Raw genomic sequence first — 18,354 nt, 5'->3', positions numbered from 1 at the left:
AACGTCTCAAAACCAACTTTTTTGCCTTTTTAAGGGATATAGAGAGTTCTAAAGATACAGAAAATTGGATAAAACTTTGCTAAAACAAGATTTAAAAAAAAGATTTTTTTTTAACAATTTTCTGTAACCCAACTGAAATGACCAATATAATTTTAAAAATGTTGTATATCTAGTATTATAATACGTAAATTGAACCATAAAATTGGCTGAAACAAACCACAAAGGATTTTAAGTTTTCGAGTCACTTTTATTATTTTTTTTAGTAAAGACCCCTCTTTAGGTATTAAGAGCTTTGAGTAACTGAGAAAAGTGTCTTTGTTGACTAATAAATAGTAAAAATAAATAATAAAAAAATAAAAAAACAAATAAAAACTTATTATAAAGAGGTTTTAATAAACTTTAAGATCATATGATAATTAAGAATTAACCCCATTAAAAAATAACTACATGTAGCTCCTCTTTTTAAAAGTAGGTACACCGTAAGGTGTCTACCTGTCCATAAAAATTTACATTTTACAAGTTTTTTTAATTTTTTCGCTATTTTCTGAGATACCAAGCATTGTTTTAAAAAAAAACATCAGGTGGGTGTGTAGTACAAATACAGTCTCAAAATTGACGCCCATGCCTTGGAAATTCCATTCAGAGGGCTAATACAAATCGAAAATTAAGAGTAACAAAATTTCCATTTGTCCTTTGTTATTAAGTTGTTGTTAGAAATGTAAATAATAAGTTTTATGCAGTCTTTCCAATTTGTTGTGCACCATAATTCATTAGCTGGCTATAGCAATGTTAAAATTATTTGAATTCCTCTGCCCAGTGACAAGTATTATTTCTTTTCTTCGGTTTTGTATGTTTAGAATGATATATTATTACAATTGGGATTTAGTCAACATGTTGAAAGTTTGTGTTTCCAATTTGCATTTAAACAGATTTTGTGTCAACAAATGTGGTAAATATTAGTTTCATAACAGGGATTATTGGCTTGTAATAAAATTTAAAGTTTAAATTTTCAATTTTAAGTTTTTCTAAATAACATTTTTCCACTCTTTACTTTTGATTTGTTTTAGTCTCATGAAACAAATGCTAAAAGAGCGGGCGTCAATTTTGAGACACCTGTATGCACAGTACAGCACTGAATTACTATTTATTTTTACGGTGATCTCAGCACTGAAACATTTTCGGTGTTTTCTACACTGGTGTAGTATATTTTCAAATTAAAAAAAAATAGACGAAAAACCAACCGGTATCATTTTTTAATTTTTTAACAAGTAAATTAAAAATTAATTTTAATTAGTAAAACTAAATAATTTTGACCCGTTTGATGCTTAAAAATGATAACAGTCGCTTTCGAAAAGACGCAAAAGAACAATAATAACTAGTCTTCAATGCAATTTTGTATTTCCACAAATAAATCCAAAAAATAAATGCCCCAACTCAAATCAAGTCAAAATGAACGCACATTAGAGATCTGTAGGAATTAAAGCCGGGGCTTTTAACTCAAGTCCAAAAGCCGAGGATTCTGTTCAAAATAGAAAATTAAAAGACAAATTACAAAATCAACTGCAATGAAGCATTGTTCTTTGGAATAAAAACTGTTGGCACCCCGTCTCCACCCACGCGTCACGGTGATGCTTCAGGTGGCTGAAACGCCCCTCAGCTGTCATTATGATGTGGCCACGGCGTCATTGAAAGTCGGCGGTCCCGATTATGTAGTTAAATGTCGCCACGGGCGTCTCGTCTCATTGCTGCTTGCATTAGCGACGACTAAATGATTTGCTCGCCGAGAGAAATGAGTAAATGCCCGTCATTATCTCTAATGTCCGCTCGTTATTATCGTTTATTTAGCTGCTACGATTATGGACATTAGCGGTTTGTTCGTAAAATTGCGTTTAATATTGAGACGTTTTCGGTAAATTGACTCACCTCGCACTCGTGGCCGGTGAATCCCACAGGACAGATGCAGCGATAACCGTTCACTTGGTCCACGCACTCGCCACCGTTTTTGCAAGGGTTTGAGGCGCAGTCGTCGATGTCCGTGTGGCAATCGCGACCTGGAAATCAAAATTAACAATTAATTAACTTAACGCTCGCTCACTTCGTTCGAGAACACAAAATTGGCGGACGTATAAGGACATTTCATTTTAATTAAACTTCGAGTAATGTCTTGAGCTCATTAAACTTTGTAGCTTTTTCGCTGTCAATTAGCGCGTTTGTTGCAATTTCTTTGTGCCAAGAGTACGGTTCCAGTGGGATTATCATTAAATTCATTTTTACACCGGACGAGTAGGTATTTTATAGTTGTATTAAATGTAATAAGGCTGTAAAATATTATTTACGGATCGTAAGTTTGTAAAAATAAATAATTATAATAAAGGCCTCGTCTATTGGCAAAAACAATTAAACGATTTCCTCATTAAAATTCCAACACGTGGGATTTCATTGCAAAATTATGTGTAATAAAATATTTATTCATTCTCTTCAAGACTCGGATCTGTCATACATCATGTTCTTATTTCACGTTTAATGATGAGGGGCGGTCACCGGAAAAATTGTAATACAAAACACAACACTGAAGAAGTAACTGAAGTAACTGAGACAAAATAGAAAAAATCCAGCTATTCATTTGCCCACCGAAATGTCCAGCTTCAGGAACGCAGTTTACACGGTCGCAAATCTCTGTTACCGCGGCTATAAAATCGTTATGTTTATGAGATTGCCAAAACCTTACATGGGAAATATTCACAGAGACACAAGACTATTACGTAAACTATTAAACGTGTTTTTTGGTGGAGTCGAAGAATTATTTCAGTGTAACTGTTTTGTTTGCGTTAATGAATTCGTATAATGCAATTTATGATTATTTTTATTAACTTTGTGGTGTACAAGAATTGGTGTCTCTCTGTTTTATTTTATAAATATGGAAGAGGACTGTCTTAATTTATAATCAACGAGAGACGTTTTAGTGTTTTAAATTAAATCGTGCGACGTTTTATGATTGTAAAACAAAAATTAATGGTGGAATTATGAAAATCGACTAGAGAAAATGGAACTTTTGGGTAAAACCGGCGAAGGACACGGGTGTTGGGTAGGTATAGATACCGTTAGAAATATTTATAAATGGTTGATCTGAGAAATGTTTACAATCGTGACGAAGCAATTTATGCGAATACGAGTATGATTACAAAAAATAACGTCTTGAGATGCCTGTTTAGATCACCACCAAATCTTCGCGGTTATATCACAAATAAATTGTCAATTGCTGATTTTTTCTCATATATTTGAAATGTTTTTAAAACGCCGATTACGCAAAGAAAAAAAATCGATTGGCATCAAGAAAATTATAAAATTCATGATAGTTTTCAAGCGATCTTCACATAAAATATAAACTTTACGTATTGTTGCTCATCTTACAATTTTTTTAATAACACTATTGATGTCAGGATGAATTTTTTAAAGATTGATAATTAAAGGAGCTTTCCAATAGGTTTTAACAAATAAATCAGAAGTTATTGTCAGATAAATCCACCGAGTATCGACCAAAATTTCGTCAAAATTAGAAAAAATGAATTTAATTAATTGTTGCTTTATGCACTTTATGTGAATGGATTCCTCTCAATTACGGATATCTAAAGGATAAGTTATGAAACGATATAGTACAAATAAAACGCTCCGTCCTCGATAGTTCCGTTAATGCCGCCAGAGAGCGCAATTGTTCCATTATCGTCTATAAGTTTTCAGAGCAATGAATTTGAAAAAATGATTAAATATGATAATGGTTTAACACAGAGCAAACAAAAAATACAGGCTGATAGAGCATTAAATTTTCAATAGCAAGACATAAACATAATGCATTTAAACGTAAACTATGTTTAAAAAAATTCAAAGACGTTCAAAGACGGTCAGGCGACGTATTTGCTTCATTTTGCCAGTGGTCAAGTATTGGAAAGTTAAAATTTATACCTAAACCATTAAAGAAAGAAATATGGTGACCCGGACTTTTTTATAAATAACTTAATTCTTTACAGCTTTGTTCCTTACACTTTTTTTGTATCTTCAACCGTATTCACAGCGATCGAAAAATATAAGGTGTATTGCGAATTGATAACACTGAAGTAATATTTTTTTGCGAACCGTCGCATATTTATCAAAATGTTGGGAATACAGTTGAAGATATAAAAAAGTGTAAGGAACAAAGTTGTAGAGAATTAGATTTGCTATAACAAAGTCGGCGACACCATATTTCTATCTTCTAGAGGTAAGCTATAAATCAATTTTATTCTTCGACACTGTCAAAATTTTCGGTTTTTCTTCTGTGTAAGGAAGTTTTGACAACTGTTTGGTGTTTCTCAATACGAAACATCAGATTATTTTTAACAAATTTAAAGCAATTTTAAGCCTTGTTAAGTCTAATTCGAAGAATAAAATGTATTCAACTCATTTTCTAAAATAATCGTAAATCGGTTCATTTATTTCACCTCGTGGATGATAAATCACTCGTTTCCACTCGTGGTTTAATATAATAATCCATTCGTGAACTAAAACGTCCACTTTACACTCAAACTCGTTAAATAAATAACTATTATATCACTTCACCACAGGTAAAATGAAACGAATTAGTCGCTTTAGTGGCTTTGTACGTCTTTGGGGTCTAAACCGTTGACGATAGAGATATGGTCTCGCGAACTTTTTTAAAAGAAATTTAATTCTCTACAAATTTCTCCGTAACACTTTTCTTGTATCTTCAACTGTATCCACAGCGTCTTGAAAAATACGGATCGAAAATTTTAATTTTAATTTTTTTCTCAGCTTTCTTATGAAAATTTTAGTCGTCTGTTTTTCTCATCAAAGTGTTAAGAGTGCAAACCTCAACATTTTTTCCAAGTAATTAGTGAATTGGTTGCATTTAAATTAATTTAAAACGATTTGGCGCTGAGACTGTATAACGTTCGAAGCGACATCATTTTTACGCTGCCCTACAATTTTTTGGGTTCAGAAAATCCCGCAATTTTATATCTCGTTTCGTCTCCTAGGCCTCCATAGTCCGAATAAAAAAAACAAAAAACTCAACTAAAGTCGTTGAAAAACTAAGAGCAGGATGACCGCTCCTTAAAAAATTAAAAAACATGATAAAATACTTATAATTAAAATTTTGTTCCTAGAATTTTTCGTTTTCGAGCTGTTTTTTTTTTGTAAAAAAATGTCTCAAACCGTAACTGTGGCCCGAACACATTCCAAGTTTTGACCATTAACTAAAAGGTAATAATATGAAGCCGATTCCGGTGTTTTTTTTAAGGTTCGAGTTTTAGAGAAAAAAGCATAAAATGTGTTGGAATTGTTGGAATAGTAATGCGTTTCCTCATTATGTGAAACACCAATTTTATTTCTTCACATATTTACTCAAACAACTAAAACAATGTTTTAGAATTTCAAATTGTCAAAAGCTTAGTTGAAGAAAGTATTTGTCGCGTGTTTCCTATTTTCCACTTTTTTGAGGTGCTAATTTATTAGCGGTCGCTGGCGTAATGGGAAAGAGTTCTTATCACAAAGTTTTTGTGAAGCTGCCGTGCAAGTTCCGTGAATAGAATAGAAATGAAGATTTGAAGATTGATCGAAGGTCAGGTCGATCCTTCATTCCCAACCATCAATCTTGCATTCTAAGCGATCGGGGCATAAAATTGCCCATAAACACCGGTGAAAACTTCCACTATCGCCATGTAGTAGTCGGAAGGGAGTGTCAATAATTGTATAATGTCCATTTTACACGAAATCGTGCACCTCCGAATGTAAATGCACTTATCGACAGCATCAACAGCTCTCGTCTCTTTCCAATTTTAAAGTGTTGATGTCGGTCGTGAGCGCAAAACCAACGGTTATTTGCGTTAACATTCACACGTCAGAATGAATTTTAATGACACATTCTTATTCCACGTTTCGCACGAAGAATTTCTGGACGGTTTTAAGACGCAAACAACGACAATCTCTACTTTATGTCCTCCGCTGACGAATCTACTTATCTCCGATCAACATCTGCAATCATAAACTTGCACGGGATTCGTTAAGCGCTCGATTGTATTCAGTGCAGACGATTTATTTTAATGTGGGATTTTTTTCAATACTGACCTGTGTAGCCTGGTTGACAGGCACAGTGGTAATCGTTGACCAAATCGATACAAGTGGCGCCGTGTTGGCATTGTCCCACACAATCGTTGATGTTACTATCGCAGTTTTTTCCCATCCAACCGACTCGACATTTGCACCGATAATCTCCGACCAGATTCGCACAGGAGATGGCATTGATGCAAGGGGCCGTCAGGCACTCGTCTGCATCTGTAGCGAAAAACACTAAATTCGGCTTCTTCCAAACGGATTCTTCATACTTACCGAATTGGCAAACGTTGCCTTCCCAAGCTGGGGGACATTCGCACTTGAACATGTCCTCCAGATCGATGCACGTTCCTCCGTTCTGACACGGAGCAGAAGCGCATTCATCAATGTCTGCAATAAAATAACGAAACAATAAGAACTGCACTCAGGTCAAATATTCCTATAAAATCGACGGATGTTGTGTAGAAATGAGGCACGAAACAGATATATCATGTTAAGGAGACAGCAACTCTCGGTATTTTTTCCTCTCTTTGCTCGCTATCTAATCTAAGATCATGACCAGGGAAATACCGCTGTCGCAAATAAAGCACGGACGTATCACTCATTTCAAGAACTGATAAGTTCAACTCCATCAACGGTTTCCCAATGCACATTGCTGGAATTACTCTTCAGCTTTATTTTGGTTGATTGAACCTAATAATATTATAGTGGACAATGTGTAAAAGTAAATCAAACACCATAAACACAAACACAAAAACACAAAGTGAATCAAGATGATTAGTTCTCTATAAGTCATATTATACTCTCTTAAATTGTAAGGTTCCATATTTAGAAAAAAAAATGAGTTGTTTTTCTTCAATTGACTGAAATATGTTTTAAGTAGTTATAGCAATTATTGTAGTTTAGTAGATTATTGTAGAGGAGAATCAAAAATACTTTTATTCTTTTTTGGAAGGAAATCGATAAATCAAGAATAGGTATGTACGTTACATAGAGCAGTTAGAGCATGCCATTTAGTTTAAACAATCCTTTACAAGATTCATTATTCGTTTACTGCCGATCGCCTATAGCGACTTGTTTGTATGACAAATATGAAATAACTTTCTGGTGCACTCCGTAGTTCTTCTATTACAATTTAAGTTTTGTTACTAAATTTTACAAAAAAAAACGTAAAGAAATAGTGGTTCTAAACCGGTGGGTAATTCGATACTCAGAAGAAAGTATGCACTTTTGGATAAAAGGCTAGAATGGTTCTCAAGTAGTATGAACATGACACATTCACCTAACAAATATTGCTAGGCCAATACCGAACATCATGTAGGTATAGTCTTTAAAGCATTACTAGGCAATAAATAGCTTTTCAGTACTACTCTGATGGTACACACTGATCAATTTACTGCAAAGTATATATGTTACCGTAAAAACTCAATTTCAGTGGAAACGGTTATTCCTAGAAAGTTTTAACAGTGAATTTTGGTTTTACCGAAAACTAGAACTATCAGACTTCTAAAACTAGTTTTCCCTAGGATGATCCGGTTTTAACTAAAATCGGAATTTCACCGTAACATATGCACTTGGTTTGACCAACTCAAGGTATCATTAATCCCAAAAGCTCTGCATGGGAAGTAGTGTCAGTTCCCGAGTGGTAATCGAATTCTTCTGAAATAAATATTTTTTTAATTAACTTAACGTCCCTAGTATACTGTCCTGAGGATTTCCTTTTTTCAATCTCTATTATTATTTATTACAAGAGTCTTCAATTAAGAGGTTTTGCTTTCTTTTGGATGGTATGATTTGAACAAATCTAAAGCAATCCCTGAGCTGACCAGGAAAAATTCCATAGATTAGTGTGACAGAGAGAGTTGATTATTTCTACAATGCAGTACTTGCTTCAGTGAGTTAGACTGTTAGACCATTCCATCATTCTCCCCTATTACAGAAAAATTTAAACCTATCCTTCCATTTAAAAATTACTATCATTTGTAAAGTGATGTTAAGAATATGTTTATCAACAAAGCAAATTAAGGAATCTCTAACAAACGATAAATAAATACAAAGTCAAAAACCTTAGTTATATTTTTTAGCGTTAGAGTTTGAAATTTATCACCCAGTACTATTTTAGAATTAAAATTGTTAAGAATATAACAGCTGTAATAGTACCATATAGCAACGTTTTTATTTTGTCTATTTAAACCCATTCTGACATCTGTTTTTTTATTTCTGCTTTCTGTTCTGATTTGTCAATGGCCTTATAACCTCCGTGGGATTAATGACAAGATAATTAATTTCTGAGATCTGAATTCTAAACTTAGAAATCAGAAAGCAGGAATCAGAGAAGATAAGTATTAAAAATTATTAGTATAAAGCTAAGACAACTGTTTTCTGTCGATGGATTAGTAAAATTATCAAAAAATATTCAATATATTTTATATAAGTTTATAAGTATATATAAGTTTATAAGTTTTAAGGCTGAAACGTAAATAAATATTTCTAGTCAAGTAAAAAAATAAATTAATAATAACGTAAACTGTTAAAGCTTTGATATTGTTCAAAATTTTTAAGAGTAAACTGAGTAAATATTTTTACAAAGCAGTCCCATTGTCATCTTTCTGACTTATTAGAGGATAATGTTGGTCACAAGTTACATTTTTTACTTGTTCTTTGAGTAGTTGCTTGTTACTATGTTGGTAGGAAACTATTTTTTCATGCGATCAGATATTACCGACAAGATTGCTTTAAAATTATAAACAGTGGTTACTCCAAATAAACAAAATTACCAGTTTTCAAAAGCGACCGTGTTGCGCAAGTAAAAAACTCATCGCACCAAATTGGGCGCGTAATGATGATGTTATACAGATTTTGAAAAAATGAGTAGTCCACTACTAATAGCGGCCCTTAATTTAAACTTTCTCTAGGCAATATGGTGACACTCGTGAGGTTGCGCCCCCTGTCGATGGTTGCACGAAGAGATCCACGTATAAATCAGCGGCGTACCCGGCAATTACGTCGCTCCCCCGCCCCGTTATTATTTCTATTACTTGCAGGGAGCGCTCCGATCGCGGGGAGACTTAATTACGCCAGAACGCTGCGCTGTGCCACCTTTGACCCCGCATTCCTCCGGTGCTGCCACCTATTCGGCACGAATCTACTCAATGCGCTCTTCCTATTCGTGATGGCCAATCCGAGATGCTTATTTCGATCAATCGGCACCGAATGTTAAAAAAAACTCGCGGGGAACCACCGCAAACTTTGAATTCAAAGGACAATGTGCTTTATTGTAATTAATTGTCCTTCGGTTTCTAGCCATAAGTTTTGTGTTCGGGGTGTTTGTCGTTTTCGGCAATGATAAATCACGATGTCGAACGTTTCCATTTTGTTGGTCGGCCAATACCCATCATTAGGTGGGTTAATTGCCGGGTACGAGGAAACGCAGAAATGAAGTTCTAAAAACTCGAATGAGTAAATTAAATAATTTAATAAATAACAATTTTGAAAAACAGTAGACAACTACCATTTACTGAAGAAGTCGGCCCGGAGGATTCATTATGGTTGCCGGTAGAAACGCTTACCTTCTCGGTTGAAAAAAAACTCAATTAATTTAACTTCTCAGAAAATAACAGGTCTGTTGTTTGATGGCAACGTGAGAGGCGTGGTACGAAAACAACTTGGCTTCGACTCCACTATTTCTTCACTTTCTCTTCTTTAAACCCAGTTTTATCGTCAAGTTTCGTATGAGAATCAGCGCACTATTGTCGATTATTTATCCGAGGATTTAATGCCGGTAAACTACAGGCTGTTCAAGAAGCATAAAAACTCGCCCACAGAAACGTGTCCTGCGAGAATTGGTTCAATGGGAAAAGTACTGAGATTTATATTGTTGTAATGCAGTGCTAGATTACATAAGGACATGGCTCTGGAGACTTAACACTGCTTTGCAATGCAATGAGTTTTTATCACTTTGTTACCGTTACCTATGAGTATTATTTTACCTCAAGTCCTTGTAGTAAAAATAAGCACACTTGTGGTCAACACTATGCTTGAAGCGAGCTAAGACTATTCCAAACTGTCAAAAATTAATTCCTCGCAAGTTTTTACCTAACTAATCCTTAATTATGAAGCTCTGAACGATTTTCATTGAATAATTGTTACTTACTTATTTAATAAACTGCACTCTTGAAAGCACGAACGAGCGATAGCGAGTGAGAGCCTTTAATGGTTTAAATTCAACCAAACTGAATTGTGAATCAAATGCAAAGAAAAATAGTAGATATTCTGTAATAATCAGTTGTGAGCTATTTAGCTAAACATGGTAAAGTGTAATGAGTGCCTGCGGTACTGTAAATTGTGTACAAGAACAGGTCGCTAGGAGCCACGGTAATTGTACCTCAATGGACCGTTTAGGGTATAATTTATGCAGATACACTTGCTGATTTGAAAGAGGCATTTAATGAATTGTACAGCGTTTTTTGCGACTCAGGAGCCTTGTAAAGGAGGAAATCGTAATAAAAGCTGTTAAATATTTCGTTTTTAGACAAAATCATTCATTAAGTAGTACCTATTGATATTAGCGAACGGTTAACGAAAAACAGAAGTTTGTATATTAACAAATAAAGAAAAGTGGTAGTTTGCATAAAGTGAAAACAGATTGATTAACCTTGTAAACACGCTAATGCAAAAATAACGTAAAGAAAGAAATGTTAATGAGGTTGTAAAAATGTTACTTTTATGTTAACTCAAATGACTACGATAGTAGTGTTATTTGTAACGTAAAACATTAACGTTTTTTCCATAACTGTTTAATCAATTTTGTAACGCAAAAATTTAACGTAAAATTATAGAAAATATAAAACCAGTAATCAACATCAACAAGCAACGTTTTAAAATAGCTGCTTTTAACTGCTTTTTCCTTTTTTTATATCAGTTTTTATATTTTATAATGATTGTCAAAAATAGATGCAGTAGTAGTAGTAGTAGTTTTCTACCCAAATAATTAGTTATAACATGAGATCGAAAATATACTGAAACAGAGAAAGCATTGAAAGTGAAGTGTAACCTTAGCCACATCTTATGTTGTGTAAAACCAGCATAAGACAACATAACCTCAAGAGTGCGGCCTTAAATAAATGTCTAAATGTGGCTAAAGTTCCACAAACACAGCTTGCTCTAATAACGTACATTTTCGATCGCATGGTATTTCGTTTCACGTCATTAATATAACGTTCAATCAAAAGGTTACAGTAACGTTAAACAGTGCCATAACAACAAATTCAGTTTTTTTGAAACGTTAATTATACGTTTAAAACAAACGTTAGCACATACGATTAATAATAACATTAAAGTTCTTTGACGTTTTTTTTACGTAAATACAACTTTAAGTTAAGACGTACTTTAAATGTTAAAAATGGTTTTTAAACTACTTTACGTAAACGTTAAAGGAAAACGTAATCATAAAACCAAATAACAACATTGTAAATTTCAACGTCTAACGTTATATTACGTTATATTATATCAATTGTTCTAACGTTAAAAAAACGTTAGATCTACGTCTATGTGCTTACTGGTAAGTTTTCATGACGTAGTTAACCACTTCTCTTACGAGTTGAACATGTTTTTTTGTATCATTCAGGGAAATCTGGCAAAACCTGAAAATATTTTCACAAAAATGGTTTTCCTAAAATTTTTAACATAGTTACCAATTAAAAGTAAATAAATTAGAAGCTATCTAATCTAATGGCTGTTCATTAAAAGGACACAAAAGAGTATTTTCAGGCAAGTTTCGCAAATTTTTGTAGCTTGATAGATGGTCGAATTTGAAATTTTATACTTTAAATTGTTGTGTTAGTTTTCAAGGAAAAAAAATCACAACTCTGACTTGACATCGTTTCAAATCTAGTTAATTTGTAAATACAGGAAAACACTCAAATGAGTCATTTAACTGATACTTTAACAGCGTAATGATTAGCGCGAAGTAGGTTAGAAGAAGTTCTTTTTTAAGTTACTCCTGTTAATTAATGCCCACTTAAATACGTACTGCTACCTATGATAACTTGCAATTATATTGTTAATTTCACTTTCATACCAATTTAACATGCTGTTTCCTTTTGCCGAGTGTTCAATTACGGATGAAGAAACTTATCGTTTTTAGTTTAAATAAAATATTAGAAAAAGCGAGTTGAATCAATAATTTTGAATTTCATCCAGTGACATAGGATGTGGCAAGCCAGTTATTACAAATGCAACAACCTTCACGCCCATGTTATTATATCCTCAGTGATTAGGAACTATAAAAATTCAAGAGTTTTTTCCAAGTGCTGTGTAACCGATCGTCTATTTTATTACTTAGTAGCTTTGATTGGGTTTGTGTGTAGGTGTAACTTAATAATCCCCCAACGCCATAATTATAGCCCCGAGAATTATTAATATTGTCTGACGCAAAGAATCTCTGAGTTATGCAGAAAACAAATCGAATCTTTTCCCCCAACCTATAAGGTCTTACCGCACGATTCTCACGACCTGATTATTCTAATAACGTTTAATTTAATTAATTCATCTGAATCAGTGACGCAATTAAATTTTAATTGTGTGAAATGTGTGGAACTAATCAAGAAATCTTATAAGCACAACAAAAGAGAACGGTCTGCCTTCCATCAATCAACGCTCGAACAAGTGGAGGTACTACAGCCCCTTTCATTTTTTTCACCACAACGCAACACTGAAAGATTTGTCGATAACATGACAACGTTTGGTTAAGTAAACGCCACCACATGTTACCAAAACAATAGATAAAATTCACAATAATGTAGTTAATGTCTTAGCTGCTGGAGCGTCGTTCAGCCTCACTTCCAATTAGGAAACCAATTTTTAAGATGATTGATGGTTGCCTATGGGTTACTCACCCACATTGCAGGTGGGCCCCGTCCATCCGGGGGCGCATTCACAACTAAAGGAGCCCCCGGCTTCCAGACACGTCCCTCCGTGGAGGCAGGGCTGGGGGGCGCATGGATTGTCCACAACTTCGCAGTTCGTGCCGGAAAATCCTTCCGGACATGTGCACAAGTAAGTGTCCGGGGCCGTGTTCTCACAGGTGCCCCCATTCAAACACGGTTCATGGGTTCCGCAGTAATTTAAATCTGAAATTTAGACAAATAATTAACCTCGGTGATTGACAGGATTGATGGTTCGATGGGAATTGTGTGGACTTGGTGTTGCGGGGCTTCCTACTAATAACACACTGGACTTGAAATAATTAACGAGCGATTTTGACGAAAATTAATACAAAATCTAAAGTGGTATTGATTTAAAAAGAATGAACTTTCTTACAACTGTGCTGAAAACGCCAAACAAAGAGAGATATCCACTTCCCATTAGTTACCATAATAAAAGCATTAGTATGCCAGCGCCTTTAAACTAATTTAAACAGCTTTTTAAAATGTAAAGCTCCTCGAGTTGTGACAAATGCACCGAAACACCGTGGGATATTCTACAGGTGCAACTTCAGAGTTCCCGGGACTAAGTCCTCTAATCTCAACCGGATACAGCGAAAGAAAGAGGATTAGAATCACAAAAGTGGTACGCGTCAACACACTTTTGTTTCATTTCGTTGGTTATACCTTTGTAAGTAGAGACCGGATTTTTAGGAAGTTAGAAACCTTATTTCGGTGTCAAAAAAGATTGCACAAAAACAGAAATTAGGTATTAAAATCTTGTAATTTAGTATATATTTTTTTATTCAATCCTACTACAAGGAAAAAATATTCTTTTTATTGTAACAAATTTCATACAAAAACAAACAACACGAAGTACCTTTGGCAAAAAACTTAAAATTACTTATCACACAAAAAAACTATAAAGATGTTAAAAATTGAAAAAAATTAAAAACTAGTATACAAAAAAAATAAAAAAACAGTAAGACTAAAATTCTGAAAAAGTGATAAACTAAAAAACTATAGAACTGGAAAGTAAGAACATTAAGGATCGATTTACAGAAGCGTCGTTAATTTAATTCGCAATTAAATGCGTGATTAACTGATCACGTGACTAAATTGAAGTAATTTGGTTGGTTCATTCACGTTATTAACTTTTAACAACGAATTAAATTTTAACAGAGCTCTCTGCAAACCGGTCCGAAGATAAACAACGAAAAACTGAAAAATTTAGGAAATGAATATGAAATATGGGACATTCAGAAACAAAAAAGTTTAAATACTGAGAATAAACTTAAAAACTGTGTGACTAAAGCACTAAGAAACTATGAGATTGAAAGACTGGGAAGATAAAAAAATTAGTTAGTTAAAAGATGAAAACGTTAAATGAAACACCCACTTTTTAATTTTTGCTTTTCAAAGATGATTATATTGTCTAAATAAAAACAAAACATAATTTTCAAATGCCCAAGTTAATAACTATGAAGATATGAAGATTTGTTTAGCTAATCTCTGAGGGAATCTTGCGAAACATTTTGAGTTTTTGCTGAAAATCTTGCGAAATGTTTGAATTTGAACACGAAACAATTGCAATCTTTATCAAAAACCCTTTTTTAGATTTAGTGCACAAAAACTTAAAATCCTAAAAAATGTAGAACTTTCACACAATTAATTAAAATCACACAATTAATTAAAATCTACACTGTCGGTTTAGAAAAATTAATAATTAGTAATCAAAATAAATAAATTTTTAAAATCAAAATAAACAATTGGCGAACACTGCAATTATTTTGAAACTTCCACGTGAATAATTTTTTTATTCCAAAATCAAAGCTGATATAAAAATTTTATAAGATACAAAAATTGTGTAAAATAAAAAAAATTATTTAATATAGGGTTAGAGTATGCATATTTTCAAAAATAAACATTCAAACACCGATACAAAAACTTCAACGTTGAGAAACTGAAATCACAAAAAAATAAAAAAAAAAGAACTAAGCGAGTGGAAAACTGAGATATTGAAAAAACTATAGAACTGGAAAAGAAAAACACCAATAAAATGAAACATTAGTTTCTGAATAAAAATCAATACACTAATAGACTAAAAAGCTAAAAAACTTAAAAACTGGAAATCAAAAAAACTAAAAAACAGTAAGATTTAAATTCTGTAGAGCTAAGTGACGTAATAAAACCACGAAAAACTGAAAAATTGAGAAAATGTAAAAAGGTGAAATACTGAAAACCTGAGAAACAAAAATCTTTACATGTAAAATAAAATCATTATGAAACTGAATAATTTGATGTAATGATTTTAAACTAAGTAGATACTAATGAAAAATTATTATTTTAAATAAGGAAAGTTAAACACAACTGTATGATGTTTGAAACTTATTTAGGATAGAACGATTCAATTTAGGAATTTAGAAACAATAAAAAGGGTGTCGAATATTTCCATTTTTAATAAAACAAATGTATTTCTAGTTTTTAGAAAAGCCCTTAAAAATAGCGTGTTAGAAAGGTTTCCTAAAATCCGGTCTCTACTTATAAGGAACCCGGAGGTGATCTGCTCTCGAAATATATATCATTTTAATTTATAATAACATACCGCCAGAGTGCAAAATGGCTGTAATAAATCGCGAGTTCATAACGGCACGGGTTTTTGTGTTGAAATGCGAAAAAAATTGTTTGTTGGGAGGAAACGCGTCCCGTCTGGGCCAATTAAAATTTTTGACCGCTGGTCAGCGTTTAACAAATTTCCGGAGCGGGTTTTGACACTCTGGAACAAACTAAATTAGCTGTTTTGGCGAGGTCACGTAATGACCGCCTGGTTCTAATAAGTGAAGTTAATTGGCTTGTTTTCAGTCATCTGCCATAATTGTCTGTTTTATTATCTTGTGACTTTTATACTTCCAATATTTCCAGGTGTTTTCGGGGCCATTAATACTCAATTTATAACCAAATTCTTCAGATCACCACGTGTAATTCAACGTGGTGTTAATGAACTTTTTTCCTACCGCCTTTTCGCAGTCCATATTAACACGTCGTTACGTATTTCTTGCATCGTTAATACTCTTTCTGTACTATTTATGTTATTTGAAATCATTCATGTGTGGCAATTACTCGCAACTTACGATTCTTCTTTCTTTGCGCGCTATTAATTAATTTTAATTGCCGCTCAAAAACAACCTTTTCTCATGAAGCTGACTTCGACTCAAAAACGTGTAGATCAAGAATAATACAATTGTGGTTACATAATAACGTTCCTGTCGTCGAAAAAAAATTAATGTAGCGTGCAAGCGATCTGTCATTTCCATACAACTTAATAAACATAAACTTCACCACGAATAATCGGCGTCTTTGTTATCGAAAATGTTAAAAAACCATAATAGCAATGAGAATACGACAGATGCGCCCTTGTACAACTGTTGTATACAAAACAGAAAAAAAACTAAAGTGTCCTAAAGGGACCACAGTGTCCATTCATCACTATGTTTAAAAAAATGGAGCAACAGGGGTGTCATGGATTGTGATTTGGGATAATGGTGCACTTGATCATGCGGTCGCTTCAACCCTCGTTATTAAATTAACAATGGGGTCTAATACGGATTGCGCGATTTAACCCTTCAACATGTGTATGCACGGGGGAGGCAATTAACCAAACATTATACTTTGCAAGATAAAAAATGGAGCTTTCTAGCCCTCTTCTCACGCCCGTTCTTTCTTTTGAGGATAACAAATTATTAATACAATAAATAAAGAAGTGACTAATAAATACGTAATGATCCTCAGAACAGAATTATGCATTTAAAAAATCAAGTTCCACTTGGAGTCTGGAAACGAGTTTTTTATTTTTAGACTTATTTCTGAAAAAAAAATTAAAAATTCTCAACTTCAAGTAACGAACAAAAAAAATGTAGTTTTGTTGTTTAAACATAGAAAATACTAAACGCACTAACCCATAATTTACGTTTTATTATTTCTTCGTAACAAGGAATTTCTAAATTTTACTTTATTTAAGTTTAAGTTTACTTTATATCTATTTTTAAGTTTAGCAATATATGATTTGGAATATTAATAGCAATATTTTTATTTTATTGGATAAGAAACATTTCGGAATACGATGTACGACTTTTTGTAATGCCTTTCTTCATCAAGATTTTCAACACCATCAAAGTCAAATTCCTGTTTTGTTTCTTTATCATGATTAGCTATAAGGCTGGGTAGTTTTTTATTCTAAGTATTCATTAATAATGTTTGTTTAAAATGTTCAGTATAAATTTGTTTGATTATCTTACACGTTTTACAACTAATTCGATAAACTACGTTATATTTCTGATTCAGAAGCTTTGGATTTTCATTTTTTTTAATTAAATTTTTAATTTTTTAAAAGACTAATTTTTACATTAACAAGCCGACATCAAATGTTAGATAAAATTAGAAAATCAAAAGTCTTTTTACACCCCGACATCTAAAAGTCATTTAGTAACGGTTTTGACTCTTTTTATTTCAGATTTTTAGTTTAATAAATAAACTATTCAAAATCAATTTCTTCATCTTCATATCTCTTCAGATTCGACGAAAAATTTCAGTATTAGTTAATGGACATAGTGTTAGGCAAATGGACGGAAACAAGCGTATTTTCCCTAAAATCATCAAGTACTTTAAAAATGTGATCACTTTTTAATCTTTTTCTTCCCTAATTCTTTTTAGTTATGTAATGATTCAAAAAACATTTTTTAAATAGGAGCATGGCATTACGGCAACTTTTCTGATAAAAGATTATTCTGTAAAATAGGCTTCCAGTGCAATAATATCTGCTGTTTTTAAACAAGTAGTTTTTTTAAAGCTCACTCCAAATTTTTTTTCAACTTGGCTCAAGTGGTTGTATCCACAGATATTTTTATTCCAGTAAATTAATTCGTCAAATTATACAACAACTTTGGTTAAGTCCGAAAAATCTTCGAAATGAGCTTGGAACACAACTTTAACTTTATAATTTATTTTAAAAAATAATATGGAATTAAAAGTCATTTTTACATCATAATCTCTTACCAAAAAAAAATGCCGTTGTAGGGTGCAATTTGAAAAAAAAATTAATAACTTGAAAACTAAAAAAAAACCGAAATAATTATATCCAAAAGTAAAGTAGTAGTAAAGTAGCTTGGTTCCATACTGTTGCTTAACCGTGTATATACAAGGTGAGTCTGCTATGTACTATTTTTCTATCACAAGAACTATTAATCTCTATCACATAAACTATTAAAAATCTGTGTTCGTTAAAAATGTTTTATTATTTTCTCTGTTATTTTTTCAATTTTTTTCTACA

General features: G+C 32.8%; 1 protein-coding gene across 2 annotated transcripts in view; it reads right to left on the bottom strand.

Annotated features, from left to right (window-relative positions):
• Positions 1-18,354, bottom strand: part of Ser (Serrate) — a 118,232-nt gene that overhangs the window by 18,389 nt on the left and 81,489 nt on the right. For both annotated transcript variants that reach the window (XM_008198074.3, XM_008198075.3), the window contains exons 7-10: positions 13,002-13,235; positions 6,382-6,495; positions 6,121-6,327; positions 1,924-2,051 (exon numbers count right to left, since the gene is read on the bottom strand). In XM_008198074.3, the coding sequence (XP_008196296.2) occupies positions 1,924-2,051; positions 6,121-6,327; positions 6,382-6,495; positions 13,002-13,235 (683 nt within the window). The remainder of the gene's footprint in view (positions 1-1,923; positions 2,052-6,120; positions 6,328-6,381; positions 6,496-13,001; positions 13,236-18,354) is intronic.

Source organism: Tribolium castaneum, chromosome 3 (assembly GCF_031307605.1).
Source record: "Tribolium castaneum strain GA2 chromosome 3, icTriCast1.1, whole genome shotgun sequence".
Lineage (NCBI taxonomy): Eukaryota > Metazoa > Arthropoda > Insecta > Coleoptera > Tenebrionidae > Tribolium > Tribolium castaneum.
This window is presented reverse-complemented; position numbering and strand designations above follow the sequence as displayed.